Source organism: Scyliorhinus canicula, chromosome 4 (assembly GCF_902713615.1).
Source record: "Scyliorhinus canicula chromosome 4, sScyCan1.1, whole genome shotgun sequence".
NCBI lineage: Eukaryota > Metazoa > Chordata > Chondrichthyes > Carcharhiniformes > Scyliorhinidae > Scyliorhinus > Scyliorhinus canicula.
In genome coordinates, this window is record NC_052149.1 from 165,557,127 (window position 1) to 165,574,098 (window position 16,972).

Below are 16,972 nucleotides of genomic sequence, written 5' to 3' on the forward strand. Positions count from 1 at the left end.
AAGAGGTTTTGAGAATCATATTGTGAAGATAGTAAAATGAGAACCATTTTTCTTAATTCCAAATGAGCTCTTAAGGTGAAGGGTGGTGACACTAGGATGTTCCCATTTTGAGCAAACCTTTAGTGTCAGTGAAGCTCAGGATGGCACCAATTAATGCATTTGTGTGACATTTGACTTTCCAGCATCAGCCATCGCATGACTTCATTGCATAAGTTCATCTGTCTATTGTCCAGTGAGAACAAGACTGAAACTGCTGAGTCTTCCAGTCAGTAGAGAAGAAACTTTTACAACATCACTTTATAGCCTCGCCTCTATTTCTTATCGGAACATCTTGCACTTCTTGAAGATATGCACACTGAATGATTGACGTACTTGACTATCCGTCTTCTTTATCTTGGAATTGTCTTATGAGAGTTTTTGGGAAGTAAGAAGTAAACCTGCGTGCATAACATTTGTGGTTATAAACCATATTAAGTTAATAGTGCTTCTTTTGGTAACAAAATGTTGAAATCTTGCAGCATTAGGTTAAATGCTTAAAATTTAGTATCCAGATTTATTTTCAAAGGTTAACAGTTCCCAAGCAAATCGTAACAATATTCTAAACATACCCACAGGTAGCAAGTAATAATAATCTTTATTGTCGCAAGTAAGCTTACATTAACACTGCAATGAAGTTACTGTGAAAAGCCCCTAGTCGTCACATTCTGACGCCTGTTTGGGTTCATGTGTGATAAATGTAAGAAATTGGCATATATATATTATACTTTATATCTGTTGCAGTAAAGTTTTTTAATGCCTGAGTTCAGGTATATATTATCTGTTGCAGTAATATTATTAAATAATCTAGGTTAAAGTTTCCAGACACTGGTAACAGAAGGTGCAATTAATATGTCATAGAAGTGAGATCATCACTCATTCCAACCATGCATATTGTTTACCTATATAGGGCTAATGGCATTTTGTTTATAGAAATGGGTGACACGGTAGCACAGTGGTCAGCACTGTTGCTTCACAGTACCAGGGACCCAGGTTCGATTCCCGACTTGGGTCACTCTCTGTGCAGAGTCTGCATGTTCTCCCCGTGTCTGCATGGGTTTCCTTCGTGTACTCCAGTTCCTCCCACAAGTCCCAAAAGGCGTCCTTGTTAGGTGAATTGGACATTCTGAATTCTCCCTCAGTGTACTGGAACAGGCATCGGAGTATGGCGACAGGGGGACTTTCTCAGTAACCTCATAACAGTGGTAATGTAAGCCTACTCGTGACACTAATAAAGATTATTAATAAAGTTCCCTGGGGTTTCGATAATTGAGGGGTCGTGGTTAGCCTTAGTAAAATGATCATAATCCAATTAATGGGATAGAGGATGTAATTAATGGGAGGAGTCAGGTCTGTAGCAGACAGTTTAGTTTGAGTTTGGGCTGGAGCTTTGAGCTGAGCAGTAGCTTTTCCAAAAGAGTGCCAGGTTAAGCAGTAAGAATCTTCAGGCTGTTTCCTGACAGGATCTCCCTCCAAGCAGGATTTCCAAGAAATCTCTATTCAAGTGTACAGCAAGTATCTCTGCATTTGCTAACTGTATTTACAAGTGGCTTTTAATCTAGGATGGCTTTTGCTTGATTGGAGATCGCAAAGGTATCAGTTAGCAGTTAAAGTGTTCCCTTTTATTGTTAAGAATTGTTGAAGTGTTAGTTTTAAGCTATAGTCTGTGGCATTAATGTAGTTTAATCCTATGTTAACAATAAAATTTGTTTTAATATAACATGTCAATGGAATCACTTTGGGAGCAAAATATTCTTTCCTCAGTTTTACAAAATTTACAAAAGTGTTTGGAGTTTTTGTTCTGTATCCTAACAGATGTTGGAGTCTGTCCAGGATCTTAACTCAAGTCACCAGTAGAAACGTTTCTTTCCCAATTTATTTTATGAAACCTTTCTTTACTTAGAATGCCTCAATCAGACCTCTTTTTTTCTTCTAATGAAAGGAGCTCCAATTTCACTAATACCCTCTCATGATATCACGTGAGCACAAAAAGTGTAAGCCATTCAGCCCCACAGCCGTTTCAGACATTCAATGAGATCTTGATCCCCCCTCCAAGTGCTGTCTCGGTGGACAGAATTCAACAAGGCCAAGAAGAATGGCAAAGTGCTGTTGAATAGCTGGATGTTTCTCTGCAGGTGATGAGAAACAACTCAGCGAACTTTATCTCAAGTCCACTGGATCACGCCCAGAGTTAATGTTTTGAGTCTGTATGATTCAAACTGGCAGATTTGTTGACTAATTACTTTGTCAGCCTTCACATGAGAATAACGTTATACCTGGTGTTCCACGAAAACTAATAATGAATCAAGAATGGGAACTCAGTGAAGTTAAGAAGTGAGGAAACAGTATTAAAAATAGAAAAACTGTCAAATCCCCATACTAGGGTTTACAAGATGTAGGAAATTGTAGATGCTTTTGCAATAATCTTCCAAAGATTTCCTGATTCAAGTATTGTTCCTTTAGATTGGAAAATTGTAAATTATTTAGGAAACACGGAGCAGAGGAACCTAGAAATTAGGATTTATTGGTTAAAAGTCGGTGTTGGAGAACTGATTGGGCACTATAATTAAGGACACTATTGAACAATAGGAGGATAATTTAAACTGAGTAGAGACGCAACATGGATTTTAGAGTTGGTTAAGCTGAACAAAATTAATTGGACACGTGTAGATTCATTAAGGAAAATCAGGATTTGTTAAAAACAATTGATTTTAACTGAGATTTTGATGGGGTAACAGAGAGGGTTGATGAAGGTATATGATCTTTGTCAATTGCCATTTGGAATTCTATAAAGTGTCCCATAATAGGTTTGTCAGCAAAGTTGAAGCCCCCTAATGAAAAGGACAGAGGCAGCATGTATACAATTTTGGCTGAATGACAGGAAACAGACCAAGCTGGTGAATGAGTATTTATTGGACTGTTAAAAGGCATAGTCTATTCCCCAGGGATCAGTACTAGAACGACTGCTTTTCTTGATATATATTAATGACCTAGACTTTGGGTATGCATGGCACAATTTCAAAATTTATTGATAACATAAACTTGGAAGTATTGTGAACCCTGAGAATAGTAACAAAAAGTTCAAGAAATCATAGACAGATTGCTAGAATGGGTGGTCATGTGGCAGATTAAATATGATCTGATACATCTTGGTGGGAAGAATAAGAGGTAAACAAAAGGACAGAATTCTAAAGTGGGTCAGGCACAACGTGACCTGGGGTGCATGTGCACAAGTTGGTGAAGGTGACAAGACAGGTTGATAAAGTGGTTAAGAAGCTATACAGGATCCAGGGTTTTATAAACAGAAGCAGAGTACAAATGCAAGGAATTTGTGATAAACCTTTATAAAATATTGGTATGGCTAAACTGGAGTATTGTGTCAAATTCTGGAAGGATTTGAAGGCTCTAGAAGGGTACAGAATAGGTTCACAAAAATGGTTCCATGCATGAGGGTCTTTACTTAAATGAATACATTGGAGATGCTAAGGCTGTTGTCTTTACAGCAGGTTTAGAAGAGATAAGACATGTTCAAAGTCATGAGTCTAGATTGAGTAGATGGAGAGAAATTTATCCTATTGGCGGAAGGGTCAAAAACGAGAGAATACAGATTCAAGGTAATCGACAAAAAAGGACCAAAGGAGACAGAGTATAAACTTACTGCAGTGAGTGGTTAGGACCTAAGATCCGAGTGGAGGCAGATTCAATTGTGGTTTTCAAAAGGAAATTGGATCGGTACAAAGAGGAAAAAATGCAAAGTCATGGGTAAAGATTGTTGTTGTGGGACTAATTACACTGCTCTTTCAGAGACCTGAAATAGACTCAACGGGTTGAATGGCCTCCTTCTGCACTTAACCATTTGAGAATTCTGTGACACTGCCCTTGGCAGGCGTGTAGCACAAATTTGACAGATTTTTACCAGGCTTCCAAGGGTTTGATTATGAGGAGATATTACTAAACTAGGCCAATATTCTCTGGAATATAAATGCTTAACGGGTGATGTGAGTGAGGTTTTATAGATTTTGAGAAGACTACTAAGATTGATAGAAATATTCTGCTGTAGGAGAACATAGAACAAGAGAATAACCTTAAAGACAGAATGCAGCAATTCAGAAGAAGGTTTAGAAGCACTTCTGTATGCTAAGAGTTGTGGAAATGTTGAACTATCTCCCATAGAAAGCAATAGATTCTAGCTTAATTGACCATCAACCTTAGATTGATCAATTTTCGCTAGAAAGGAGTATATAAGGATATGGAGCCGAGGCAGGTGGGTATCGGGTATCGTGAATCTCGCAAGGTTCAACGGCATCGTCCGGACAAGTTGGGTGCAACGAGGCCGCTGAATCACAAGAACTAAGAGCAGGAGTAGGCCACCTGGCTCCTTGAGCCTCCTCCGCCATTCAATAACACCATGGCTGATCTTTTTGTGGACTCAGCTCCATTTGCCTGCCCGCTCACCATAATCCTTTACTGTTGAAAAATCTATCTATCTTTACCTTAAAAACATTCAAAGAGGTAGCCTCAACTGCTTCACTGGGCTGTTTTTCTCTCCACAAATGCTGTCAGATCTGCTGAGTTTATCCAGCATTTAAGCCAGTTTCTTACTGCCATTTGTAATAATAATAATCTTTCTATTGTCACAAGTAGGCTTACATTAACATTGCAATGAAGTTACTGTGAAAATCCCCTAGTCGCCACACTCCAGCGCCTGTTCGGGGACACAGGGAGAATTCAGAATTCTCAGCCAGTATGGGAATTGAACCCGCGCTGCTGGCCTTGTTCTGCATTACAAACCAGCTGCCTAGCCCACTGAGCTAAACCAGCCCTATCTGCTTACATTATAACGTCGTAATAATAGAACAACAATTTTTAAAATATCACATTTCCCTTGGCTAGCCTTTTACTTCTTCTATAATTGTAAAAAAGTGTTCATCTTGATATCTCAAGTTTCTTTTCATACTTTTTTTTAAAAAATAATTTTTATTGAGAAATTTTGATTTTATACAACAATAACGCACCTTAGTAAAATACCGAAAATAACAATAATATTAACAATCATATACATTCGCCCCATCCCCATGAACAACCCAGCATTTTAACAACAACGCAAATTAACACACTATAAAGTTACAGAATAAACACTACAATAATGCACCCCCCCCCCCCCCCCCCCCCCCCCCGGGTTGCTGCTGCTATTGACCCAGTTACCTATCTCTGAGCCAGGAAGTCCAGAAAAGGCTGCCATCGTTTATAGAACCCTTGTATTGAACCCCTCAGGGCAAATTTGACCTTTTCCAATTTTATAAATCCCGCCATGTCACTGATCCAGGTCTCCACGCTTGGGGGCCTTGCATCCTTCCATTGTAACAGAATCCTTCGACGGGCTACTAGGGACGCAAAGGCCAGGACACCGGCCTCTTTCGCCTCCTGCACTCCCGGCTCCACCCCAACCCCAAAAATCGCGAGTCCCCACCCTGGTTTGACCCTGGATCCAACCACCCTCGACACCGTCCCCGCCACCCCTTCCAGAATTCTTCCAGTGCTGGGCATGCCCAGAAAATATGGGTGTGGTTCGCAGGACTCCCCGAACATCTGGTGCACCTGTCCTCACCCCCGAAGAACCTACTCATCCTAGTCCCGGACATATGGGCCCGGTGCAGCACCTTAAATTGGGTGAGACTAAGCCTCGCACATGAGGAGGAGTTGACTCTCTCCAAGGCCTCCGCCCAAGTCCCGTCCTCTATCTGCTCCCCGAGTTCCTCCTCCCATTTAGCCTTCAGCTCCTCCACTGACGACTCCTCCACCTCCTGCATTACCTTATAGATGTCAGACACCTTCCCCTCTCCTACCCACACCCCCGAAAGCACTCTGTCCATCGTCCCCTGCGAGGGCAGCAAAGGGAATCCCTCTACCTGTCGCCTAGCAAACGCCTTTACCTGCAGGTATCTGAACATGTTCCCCTGGGGAAGGCCAAATTTATCTTCCAGTTCCCCCAGGCCCGCAAACCTCCCGCCAATAAACAGGTCCCTCAATTTGCTGATGCCCGCCCTTTGCCATCCCCTGAATCCCCCATCCGTGTTCCCCGGGATGAACCGATGGTTGCCACCCAGTGGAGCCTCCATCGAGCCCCCTGTTTCCCCCCGATGCCGTCTCCACTGTCCCCAGATTCTTAGGGTCGCCGCCACCACCGGGCTCGTGGTAACCCTCTTGGGGGAGAGCGGCAATGGTGCCGTTACCATGGCACCCAGGCTTGTACCTCTACATGACGCCATCTCCATTCTTTTCCACGCCGCCCCTCCCCCCTCCATCACCCATTTACGCACCATTGACACATTGGCTGCCCAATAGTACCCCAGAAGGTTGGGCAGCGCCAGCCCGCCTCTATCCCTTCCTCGCTCCAGGAATACCCTCCTCACTCTCGGAGTCCCATGTGCCCACACAAAGCTCAGAATACTGCTAGTCACTCTCCTAAAGAAGGCCCTGGGGATAAATATGGGCAGGCACTGAAAAAGGAACAAGAACCTCGGAAGCACTGTCATTTTGACGGACTGCACCCTCCCCGCCAACGACAATGGCAGCATGTCCCACCTCCTGAACTCCTCCTCCATCTGATCTACCAGTCTGGTAAAGTTATGCTTGTGGAGAGTCCCCCAGTCCCTGGCCACTTGCACCCCCAGGTACCTAAAGCTCTCCCCTGCCCGCCTAAGCGGGAGCCTACCAATTCCTTCCTCCTGGTCTCCAGGGTGCACCACAAACACCTCGCTCTTGCCTAAGTTTAATTTATAACCTGAGAAGGTCCCAAACTCGGCTAGTAACTCCATCACTCCCGGCATCCCTCCCACCGGGTCCGCCACATACAGTAACAGGTCGTCGGCATACAACGACACCCTATGTTCCTCTCCACCTCGCACCAAGCCTCTCCACCTCTCTGAATCTCTCAATGCCATCGCCAGCGGCTCGATTGCCAGTGCAAACAACAAGGGGGACAAGGGGCAACCCTGCCTGGTCCCTCGGTAAAGCCGGAAGTACTCCGACCTCCTCCTATTCGTGGCCACGCACGCCATCGGGGCCTCATATAGCAGCCTTACCCATCTAATGAACCCTTCACCAAATCCAAACCTCCCCAACACCTCCCATAGGTACCCCCACTCCACTCTATCGAAGGCCTTCTCCGCATCCAGCGCCACCACTATCTCTGCCTCCCCCTCAATCGCCGGCATCATAATGACATTCAGCAATCTCCGCACATTCGTGTTCAGCTGCCTTCCCTTCACAAAACCTGTCTGGTCCTCATGCACAACCCCTGGCACACAGTCCTCTTTCCTGGTGGCCAGGATTTTTGCCAGCACCTTAGCATCCACGTTGAGGAGAGATATGGGCCTGTATGACCCACACTGCTGGGGGTCCTTGTCCTTCTTTAAAATTAACGAGATCAGCGCCCGTGACATCGTCGGGGGCAAAGTCCCCCCTTCCCACGCTTCGTTGAGTGTCCGCACCAGCAAGGGGCCCACTAGGTCCACGAACTTTTTATAAAATTCCACCGGGAACCCATCCGGCCCCGGTGCCTTCCCTGACTGCATCTGCCCGATCCCCTTAACTAGCTCCTCCAGCTCAATCGGCGCACCCAGCCCCTCCACCTTCTCCTCCTGCACCTTCGGGAAAGAAAGCCTGTCAAGGAACCTCTCCATTCCCCTCCTCTCCCCCGTTGGCTCCAACTGGTACAGTTCCCCGTAAAAGTCCTTGAAGACCTCATTCACCTCTACTCCCTTCCGCACCACATTCCCACTCTTGTCTCTCACTCCAGCAATCTCCTTAGCCGCATCCCGCTTACGGAGCTGATGAGCCAGCATCCTACTCGCCTTTTCACCATGTTCGTACACTGCCCCTTGTGCCTTCCTCCACTGTGCCTCAGCCTTTCTAGTGGTCAGCAAATCAAATTTAGCCTGCAGGCTGCGCCTCTTCCCCAACAGTCCCTCCTCTGGTGCCTCTGCATACCTCCTGTCCACCTCCAGCATCTTTCCCACCAGTCTATCCCTCTCACTCCTCTCGCTCCTCTCCCTGTGTGCCCGGATGGATATCAGCTCCCCACGAATTACTGCCTTCAGGGCTTCCCAGACCATCCCCACCTGAACCTCCCCCGCATCATTCACCTCAAGGTACCCCTCAATACTTGCCCGGACCCTCCTACACACCTCCTCCTCCGCCAATAACCCCACATCCAACCACCACAACGGACGTTGGTCCCGCACCTCCCCCATTTCCAACTCTATCCAATGCGGAGCATGGTCAGAGATTGCAATGGCCGAATACTCGGCCTCCTCCACTCTCGGAATCAGTCCCCTACTCACCACGAATAAATCTATCCGAGAGTAGACCCTATGTACGTGGGAGAAGAAAGAGTACTCACGTGCCCTCGGCCTCACAAACCTCCATGGATCCACTCCACCCATCTGATCCATAAACCCTCTCAGTACCTTGGACGCCGCCGGCCTCCTACCCGTCCTAGAGCTGGACCGATCCAGTGAAGGATCCAACACCGTATTAAAGTCCCCCCCTATGATCAGACCTCCCGCCTCCAGATCCGGGATCCGTCCCAACATACGCCTCATAAAGCCCGCATCGTCCCAATTTGGGGCATACACACTAGCCAGTACCACCTTCTCTCCTTGTAGCCTGCCCCTAACCATCACATACCTACCCCCCTTATCCGCCACCACCTCCGATGCCTCAAACAACATATTTTTCCCCACCAGAATCGCCACTCCCCGGTTCCTCACATCCAACCCCGAGTGGAAAACCTGCCCCACCCATCCCTTCCTCAGGCGGACCTGGTCCGCCACCCCTCAGGTGGGTCTCCTGAAGCATCGCCACATCCGCCTTTAGCCCCTTCAGGTGAGCCAGTACCCTTGACCGCTTCACCGGCCCATTCAACCCTCTCACATTCCAGGTGACCAACCGGATCAGAGGGCGTCCCGCCCCCCTCCCCCGTCGGCTAGCCATAGCCCGTCGACTGCCCGCCCCAGGCCAGCATCCCCTGCTCGACCCCGTCCCCATAGCGACAACCCCTCTCCTCTGTCCCCCCAGCCCCCACCAGTTCCTTCTTGACCCTACCAGCAGCAACCCGGTATTCCCCTTCCCCCCCAGGCTAGGAACCCTCCCAGCCGCGAACCGTCCTCCATTGTACTTCCGTGGGTCAACTAACTTCTGCTGACCCCGGAAACTCCCGCCAATAGCCCAACCCCTCCCGAAGTGGGATCATCCCCCAGTCTATCCCTCCTCCTGGCACCGCTCCAGCGCGGGGAAGAACCAGTTAAGGACCCACCTCCCCCGTCACCATCTCCGCCCCCCAGCCCCGCAGCGCAGGAAACCAGAGGAAAGCCCGCGCTTTCGCCCTGCCCCACCACACCCTTCTGACGCAGCTCCCAAATATCAGCCCCCCTCCATACCCCCACTCCGACATAGAATACAACATACCCCCCCGACCCTCCCCGCAAGATACACAGCCCAAACAATGCCCCAAGCACAAAAACATAGCAGAACAACACCCCCGTAAATAACCATATCAAAATTGCAAAAGTACTAAAACAAGAAGAAAAAAACAGAAGAAAAAAGAGAACACAGCAACAGCCGAATCCAGCACTAATATCTTACAGCCGACCTCGCAACCCCCAACCCCTAGTTCAAGTCCAGTTTCTCCGTCCGCACGAAGGCCCACGCCTCCTCCGGGGAATCGAAATAATGGTGCCGGTCCAAATAAATTACCCACAGGCGCGCGGGCAGCAACATTCCGAACTTTATCTTTTTTCTATAAAGCACCTCTTTCGTCCGATTAAATCCGGACCGCCGCTTAGCCACCTCCGCACTCCAGTCCTGGTAGATCCGCACTACCCCATTCTCCCAATTGTTGCTCTTCACCTTCTTGGCCCAGCGCAGCACGCAGTCCCGATCACTGAACCGGTGGAACCTCACCAGCACCGCACGCGGGGGTTCATTCTCCTTAGGCCTCCTGGCCAGTACTCTGTGTGCTCCCTCCAGCTCCAGGGGCAGATGGAGAGACCCGGCCCCCACTAGCGAACCCAGCATTACAGCCACATAGGCTGTCAGGTCCGATCCCTCCAGCCCCTCCGCAAGGCCCAAGATCCGCAGGTTTTTCCGCCTCATGCGGTGATCCAGCTCCTCGAAGCGTTCCTGCCACTTCTTGTGGAGTGCTTCGTGCCCCTCCACCTTACTCACGAGGACCACGGCCTCCTCCTCTCGTTCAATGGCCTGCGTCTGCAACTTCTTGATGGCAGCACCCTGGGTGGACTGAATCTCTGACAGCCTTCTGTTTGTTTCCTGCAGAGAGCTCAGTACTTCATCCTTGAATTCTTTAAAGCAGCGCAGGAGATCAGTTTGTTGTTTCTGGGCCCAGAGTCTCCACTCCTCTGGAGCTCTGTCGGTGGCCATCTTGGATCCCTTCCCCCGTTTTTTCTGAGGAGCTGCTGCTGTTTTTTCCACCTTTCCACTCCGAGTTCGAGGCATGGACTGCAGGGAAAGTCGTTCAGCACACCTTCCCCCACCGGGAGACGTTGAAAAATTTCCGTTTTGGGCTCTCAAAAGAGCCGAAAAATCTCTTTAAAACGGGAGCTCCCACATGTGTGGCTTATTGCTGCATCACTGCCACCGGAAGTCGTTTCTTTTCATACTTAATATCAGCTATTGCTACCTTCTTTATTCTTTGGCTACTCTTTACATATCTCACAGCCATCTGGATTTGCATTACTTTTTGCAGTTGTATTTGCTCTTTGTTTTAGTTTTGTTATCCCTTGCCTGTCAATGGAATGTTTTATTTGGTAAATAAAGCTTTTTCCTCTGGATCCTTGTTAAAGCTAACCATACTAAAATTTAGTCACTGTTCTAAGTTTCTTCTCTATTCAGAGATTATCTCATTTAAATCTGCCATTATCAACCTCTCTTCAAAAAAATAACTCTTGACCCACCACCATCCTTGCAAATTAAAGTCCCATCTCCAACCTCACTTTCCTCTCCAAAAGTGCCATAGTACCAAAACAGATCCTACCAAAGGTAAACAATGCCCCCTCCCCCCCTTCTCATCCTGTCAGCAACCTTTGACATGCTTGAGCACCCCATCCTCCTTCAATGACACTCCACTATCGTCCAATTAGGTGGGATTTCACTCAATTGGATCTATTCTTATCTATCTCATCAGACCCAGAGGTTCATTTGCCCCACAACTTATTTTCCTGCTGCCCACACCATTATCTATGATGTCCTGCAAGGTTCTAAGCTAGGCCCTCTATTTTGCGTTTAAATGCTGCCCCTCAATGGCATAATCTGAAAGCACTCCAATTTTTCATGTGTCTGCTGACAATATCCTACCTCACAACCAGACTCCTCTATTTTGCTAAACCCTTAGCTGACATTCTCAGTCTGCATCAGAGCAAACTTTCTCCAATATCGAGAAGACTAATGCCATCATTTTGGTCCCCGCTTCGACCTCTCTTCCCTAGCTACTGACTCTACTCCTCTCCCAGTCTTTCTAGTGTATTTTGAGATAGACCAGGCATTTTTCAGCTGTGATAGTGCCATGTGATTGGCCTATTAACAATCTTTGTAGAATCCCTACAGGGCAGGAGGCCATTCGGCCTGTCAAGTCTGCATTGACCATCCGAAGAGAACCCTCCCAGGGGCCCACTCCCCACTCTATCCCTATAACCCCAGCTATAGGAAATCAGAACAACTGGAGGAAACCCAAACAGGCACGTAGAGAACATGCAAACTCCAGTCACCCAAGACTAGAATTGAACCAGGGTCCCTGACGCTGTGAGGCAGCAGTGATTATCACTGTGTCACCATGTAAATAGGGCCAGATTTATTTTCTCACCTTGCAAGCTTGATGCAGAAATAAAAAGCCACCCTGTGGAACAATGGCTAGCCTGATCAGATTACTGTTTACTTTGTATCATACAAACTCTCAAATATTTCAAAGACTGTCACATTATGGACCTGAAAAGCACCCAGTCTACCTCAAATTACCACTGAAAGGCAAAAGTCACTAAAAATGTGAATAATAGTTGATATCCGGTGATGACCCAAGTGGTATTTTCCTCTAATAGGATGCTGTTGTCAGTTCAAAATGATGTTCTACCCACCACACAATTGAGCAACATTGCATATGAAATTCAGTGCCGGCGTGATGCCAGGTATGTACGCCATATGGCTGATCGAATCGAACATATTCCTTCAGCAATTAATAAAAGGTTTAACCAGTCCACGCTTTAAAAACCCAAAATAAAATACCTACTGTTAGATGCGATTCCAAAATTGGGCAGGACTTGCTGGAAATCCTGAGTGTACTAATAACTATACAACCAATTAAAAATAATCAGTTGCGCTCGGGACACATTTAAACTTGCGAGAAATTACATACATTCGTAACCATGGGCCAATTATCTGCTAACAAAAGGAAACTGTTTAAGCCTTGTGCCTTTTTTAAATTACTCAAAAGCATGGGAGCATATAGTCCTCCATTGCTTTCTCCATGGTAACACCATAGCCAATCAAGAATCCACTTGTCGACAATCAGTGCCCTTTTCTCCTGTAGTACAAATTGTAGTGATTGGTTGAAATTAGGTATTTTTCCTGATGAATGAAAGATAAAAAGCTCAAGATAAAAAACACACCTCCCTTTTCAGTAATATACTTACCGTTTCACATTAAATACAATTTGATTTCCATGTGGCCAAATTATAAATTTACTTACAAACTCCTGATTGCATAATGCACAGTTCCATTCATACTTCCACAGAATATAAAGGAATTTTTGTGCCCACATGCAGCAATATCCATGTTTGGGCTGATCAAATGACAAGTAATTTTCGCATCAAACCTGGTGCTAGACAATGACCATCTCCAAGAGGGAGACCAACTCCTCTTCTGGACGTTTAATGGCATTGCCATCATTGAATACTCCAACATCAATATTCTGAGGTCACCGTTGACCAGACATAACAGGATCAGCCTCATAAATACTGTAGGTAGAATGACAGGTTATAGTGTGCATTCTGTGAGCATTTGACTCACTTCCTGACTTCCCAAAGCCTTTCCACCACTGACAAGATACAAATCAGCAGAGTATAATGAAATAATATCACCATCCAGGAAAAAGCAGCTTGCTTTGATTGACACCATATCCACCAGCTCAAATATTCACTCTTTCCAACACAGGCACAACATGGCTACATTTGTATGCCATCTTCAAGATGCGCAGCTGCAACTCACTAGTTTCTTTAACAGCACCTCTGATCTTTTATCTAGGACAAAAGGTGCATTGGGGCACCATGAGATCCAAGCTCCCTCCAAGTCACACACCATTTGACTTGGAACTATAACTTCTACTTCATCGTCGTTGGATCGAAATCCTGAAACACTCTTCACCGCACGACTGCAGAGGTTGAAGAAGTGGCTACCTTCAAGAAGGTTCCCAACACAATCAGATGGACAATAAGTACCGGTCTTGCCTGTGGATTAATTTTTACAAAGCAGTTACTCATCTCTAACCTATTTTTTCCGTTGCAAAATTTTATATTTCTCTGGTTTTTAGGTTAGAGGCTATATAAATACAAATTATTGTTTTCAAATGAGCAAACTCGGTGGTTTTACACCAGATTTTATATTTTTGTGTAGCTGGTGCAAACTGTCAATGTATGTCAGGAGACTGCACATTTGCATCCTATGATTTCCCATACATTGATTTTTTTTAATGATGCAGAAAATTTATATTTAAAATCTTTTGAATGTTATTTCATAAAAACAAGAACTAACCTTTAATTGGAGTGAATGTTGCAAGAACTCTGTGGATAGGCTTAGACTGATGGGCTAGCTAGTACATAGTGGGAGAACCTGTATTTTTATTAAAAAGAGAGCGAGGGCGGCACTGAGGACCCGGCCCTGGGTCAGTGTGTGTGGAGTTTGCATTCTCCCCATGTCTGCATGGTTTTCACCCCCACAACCCAAACATGTGCACGGTAGGTGGATTGACCATGGTAAATTGCCCCTTAATTGGGAAAAATATTAATTGGTACTCTACATTTATATTAAAGAGAGCCAGACTTTCATTCTCATGAAATCCCTTTCCAAAATGCTGATTGACATTGTTTCCCTCAACACAAGGCTCTCCTTCCTCATACCGGCTGACAGACTGCTCTTTCCCAAATTATAGTAGCTGGTATTCTCCCTCAGTGCACAAGTGTACCAATACTGCCAGATGCTGAGAAATCCTTCTACCACTCTTAATCCCATTACCTGTCTTAGTGTTCCGAGACCTCTGGCACCTTTTCAGTCCTCTTAAAACTGCCTAAAGGTTAATTCCCATCCCAGAATACCCACATTTGCCTGCATTCTGAGATACCTGCCAACACTGGTGAATCAATATAGAACATAGAACATTACAGCGCAGTACGGGCCCTTCGGCCCTCGATGTTGCGCCGACCCGTGAAACCATCTGTTTCTTCAGTAAAATAAGTTGGCACGATAACTTTCCTGTGCAACACCATAGGAGGCCTGTTATTACATGTAACAGTGAAGGTACCAATTTATATTTAAAGTTTCAAATTTCTATATTGCCATATTATTGTGAAAAAAATTCATAAGCATTCTAATTTGTATCTGCTGACATTATGTTTTTGGATGTTCCATTTTTGTGTTCTGCTCTTTTCTGTTACATCATGCTTGCATCATAATACTGAAGCTCACATCATATTATACTGCATCAATATGTAACAGCTGTAATTTTCATGTTCAGTATTGAGATGGAGGTGGAAGATAAGAATCAAGTCCACCCCCGACCTCAGGGATCTCTGAAGACACACAAGGAGTCAGCAGGGAGTAAACCTGAGGCGACTGCTAGCAGCAGCTCATTCTCCCCTCAAAGTGAGGAGAGCCTGATCCGAGCCCTGATTGATTTAGTGACTACAGCAGCAAAAACAGCTCAAAAGGCAAGAGAGAGTGAGAAAAAAGCACAGCTTGCTTTTAAATATTCCGAAGAGGTGCTTTCTTATGCAAGCGATGTGACTGATAATGCTGAGCAGACACTGTTAACAGCCAAAACTCTGTCAGAGAGACTGGTCAAACATACTTCATATCTGGACTACCAACAAGTTTTCCGATCGGTTTCAGACCTTTCAACAGATTATGCAACATTTGCACAACTTCTGCAACTATCAAATGCTGGTGATGATATAGGGAACTCTCGTTTATTAAAAAAAGGGAAAGGGTCCAGATATGGGAGAAGTGAGTCAAAGAGGGAACGACTGTGCTTCCTCTGTCACTCATTATCTCGCCGTGAAACTGACAATTTCACTCAGAAACGGTCCCAGAACATATCTCAATTGGGAGACAATTATGAGGGCATGATTGAAGCAGATGATGAAAATACAGATGAGGATGATTTAGGATTTGGGAAAGATGTTCATCGTAAACCTCAAACCACCATGTGTGCTGGGATAAATAGTTCTCATCACAAGCAGGTGGAGGCTGTCCGGAAAGAGGAACACATGGGTGGGGCTTTTGTAATCAGCAGACGCAGATCTCCCCGGAGGTCACCCTCTGGTGGCCTTGATGGACTTGTGTCACCACTCCTTACTGAAGATGAACTAACAACATTAAAACCATTGAGTCGTTCTCCCTCCCGCCAAGGATCAACAAAGGTTGTTTACAAGATGATCCACCGAGACAAATCGCAGGAGAATTCAGATAGCGATATTGAACATTTAGAGGAACCAGCTCATGTTCACGTTTCTGGAACAGAAAATAAAGGTTTAGATACTTAAAATTCTTCGTAGCAAAAGCATGACAGTATACCTGTGGAAATGACAGATCTAAATAAAAAAAATTACATTTTTTGTATAGAGTTCAGTTTTGCTGAAGTAGCTCATCCTTTGCTACCAGTGTTGTCCAATACATTAACCACTAGTCACATCTGGCTAATTGAGAATCCAAATGTGACTAACTCCAATTTTGGTTAGTTAAAATGAAGTGACATGTGATCTCATATGTTGATAAAATGACAAGACAAAGAGCCTGTATCTATTTTTTGATTATTGAGTGCACCCTTTGGCGTGTCTTGTATGAGTCAACATTTTCTGCAATCACTAATGAGACTGAAGTACTGTAACTGATGGAACAAAAATTTAATAGTGGCACTATGTCTAATAAATTTATGTCAGAATTCCAAAGATTGGTGAGGCTGAATAAGTTTTGAACGGAGTGACGGTAATGTTTGTTAAGTAGACACTATTTATTTATATACAGTGTGTAAGGCATTTTTATTCAAATTAGTGCATGTGTTTAAAGTGATGCTGTAGCGAGCCAGCGATTTCTATTTGGAAGTGTGATATTACATGTACTTTGGCGACAAGGTGCAAAATGAATACTAGCAGGCATTCTGTGGAATCATGGTATGTATGGTAAATGGAGGCGTGTTGCAAGTAACAGAAGATCATGGAGTAAATGCATGCAGCAGAGCAACATGTGTGAGCAATGGAGAAACAAAGAGCGAGTGAACAGAATCTGTTGCAAATGACATTTCTGATTTACCACCTCCCTACAGCGATTAACTAGTAATTGCAATTTATTTTTACCCAAGCTTCACAATTGTATGCTATTGGAAAACCATTACATTTAAAAAGAACCTGACATTTCTTTATTGGCTGTAACTGCAGAGAACACGTTATGTCATGTTAAACTATATGTGGCACTTTAGGTTTTAGGATGGTAAAGTCACATGTAATTATGCCCTGGTCTCACCCCATAAATACGCAATCTGTCAACTTTTCACGTGACTGACATTCCAAACATGAACTCAATATGTTCAGAAGATGCTGAGACATGTGTGCACTACATTTTAGTTCCATCAAAATCCACCTGGCCACTTTTGCAA

General features: G+C 45.1%; 1 protein-coding gene across 1 annotated transcript; it reads left to right on the forward strand.

Moving 5' to 3' along the window:
* The first annotated feature begins 311 nt into the window (after nucleotides 1-311).
* On the forward strand, nucleotides 312-15,863 carry LOC119964268. The gene is made up of 2 exons (XM_038793544.1): nucleotides 312-424; nucleotides 14,837-15,863. The coding sequence occupies exons 1-2, from the start codon at nucleotides 360-362 to the stop codon at nucleotides 15,861-15,863; spliced, it is 1,092 nt and encodes a 363-aa protein (XP_038649472.1). The 5' UTR covers nucleotides 312-359.
* The last annotated feature ends 1,109 nt before the right edge of the window (nucleotides 15,864-16,972 follow it).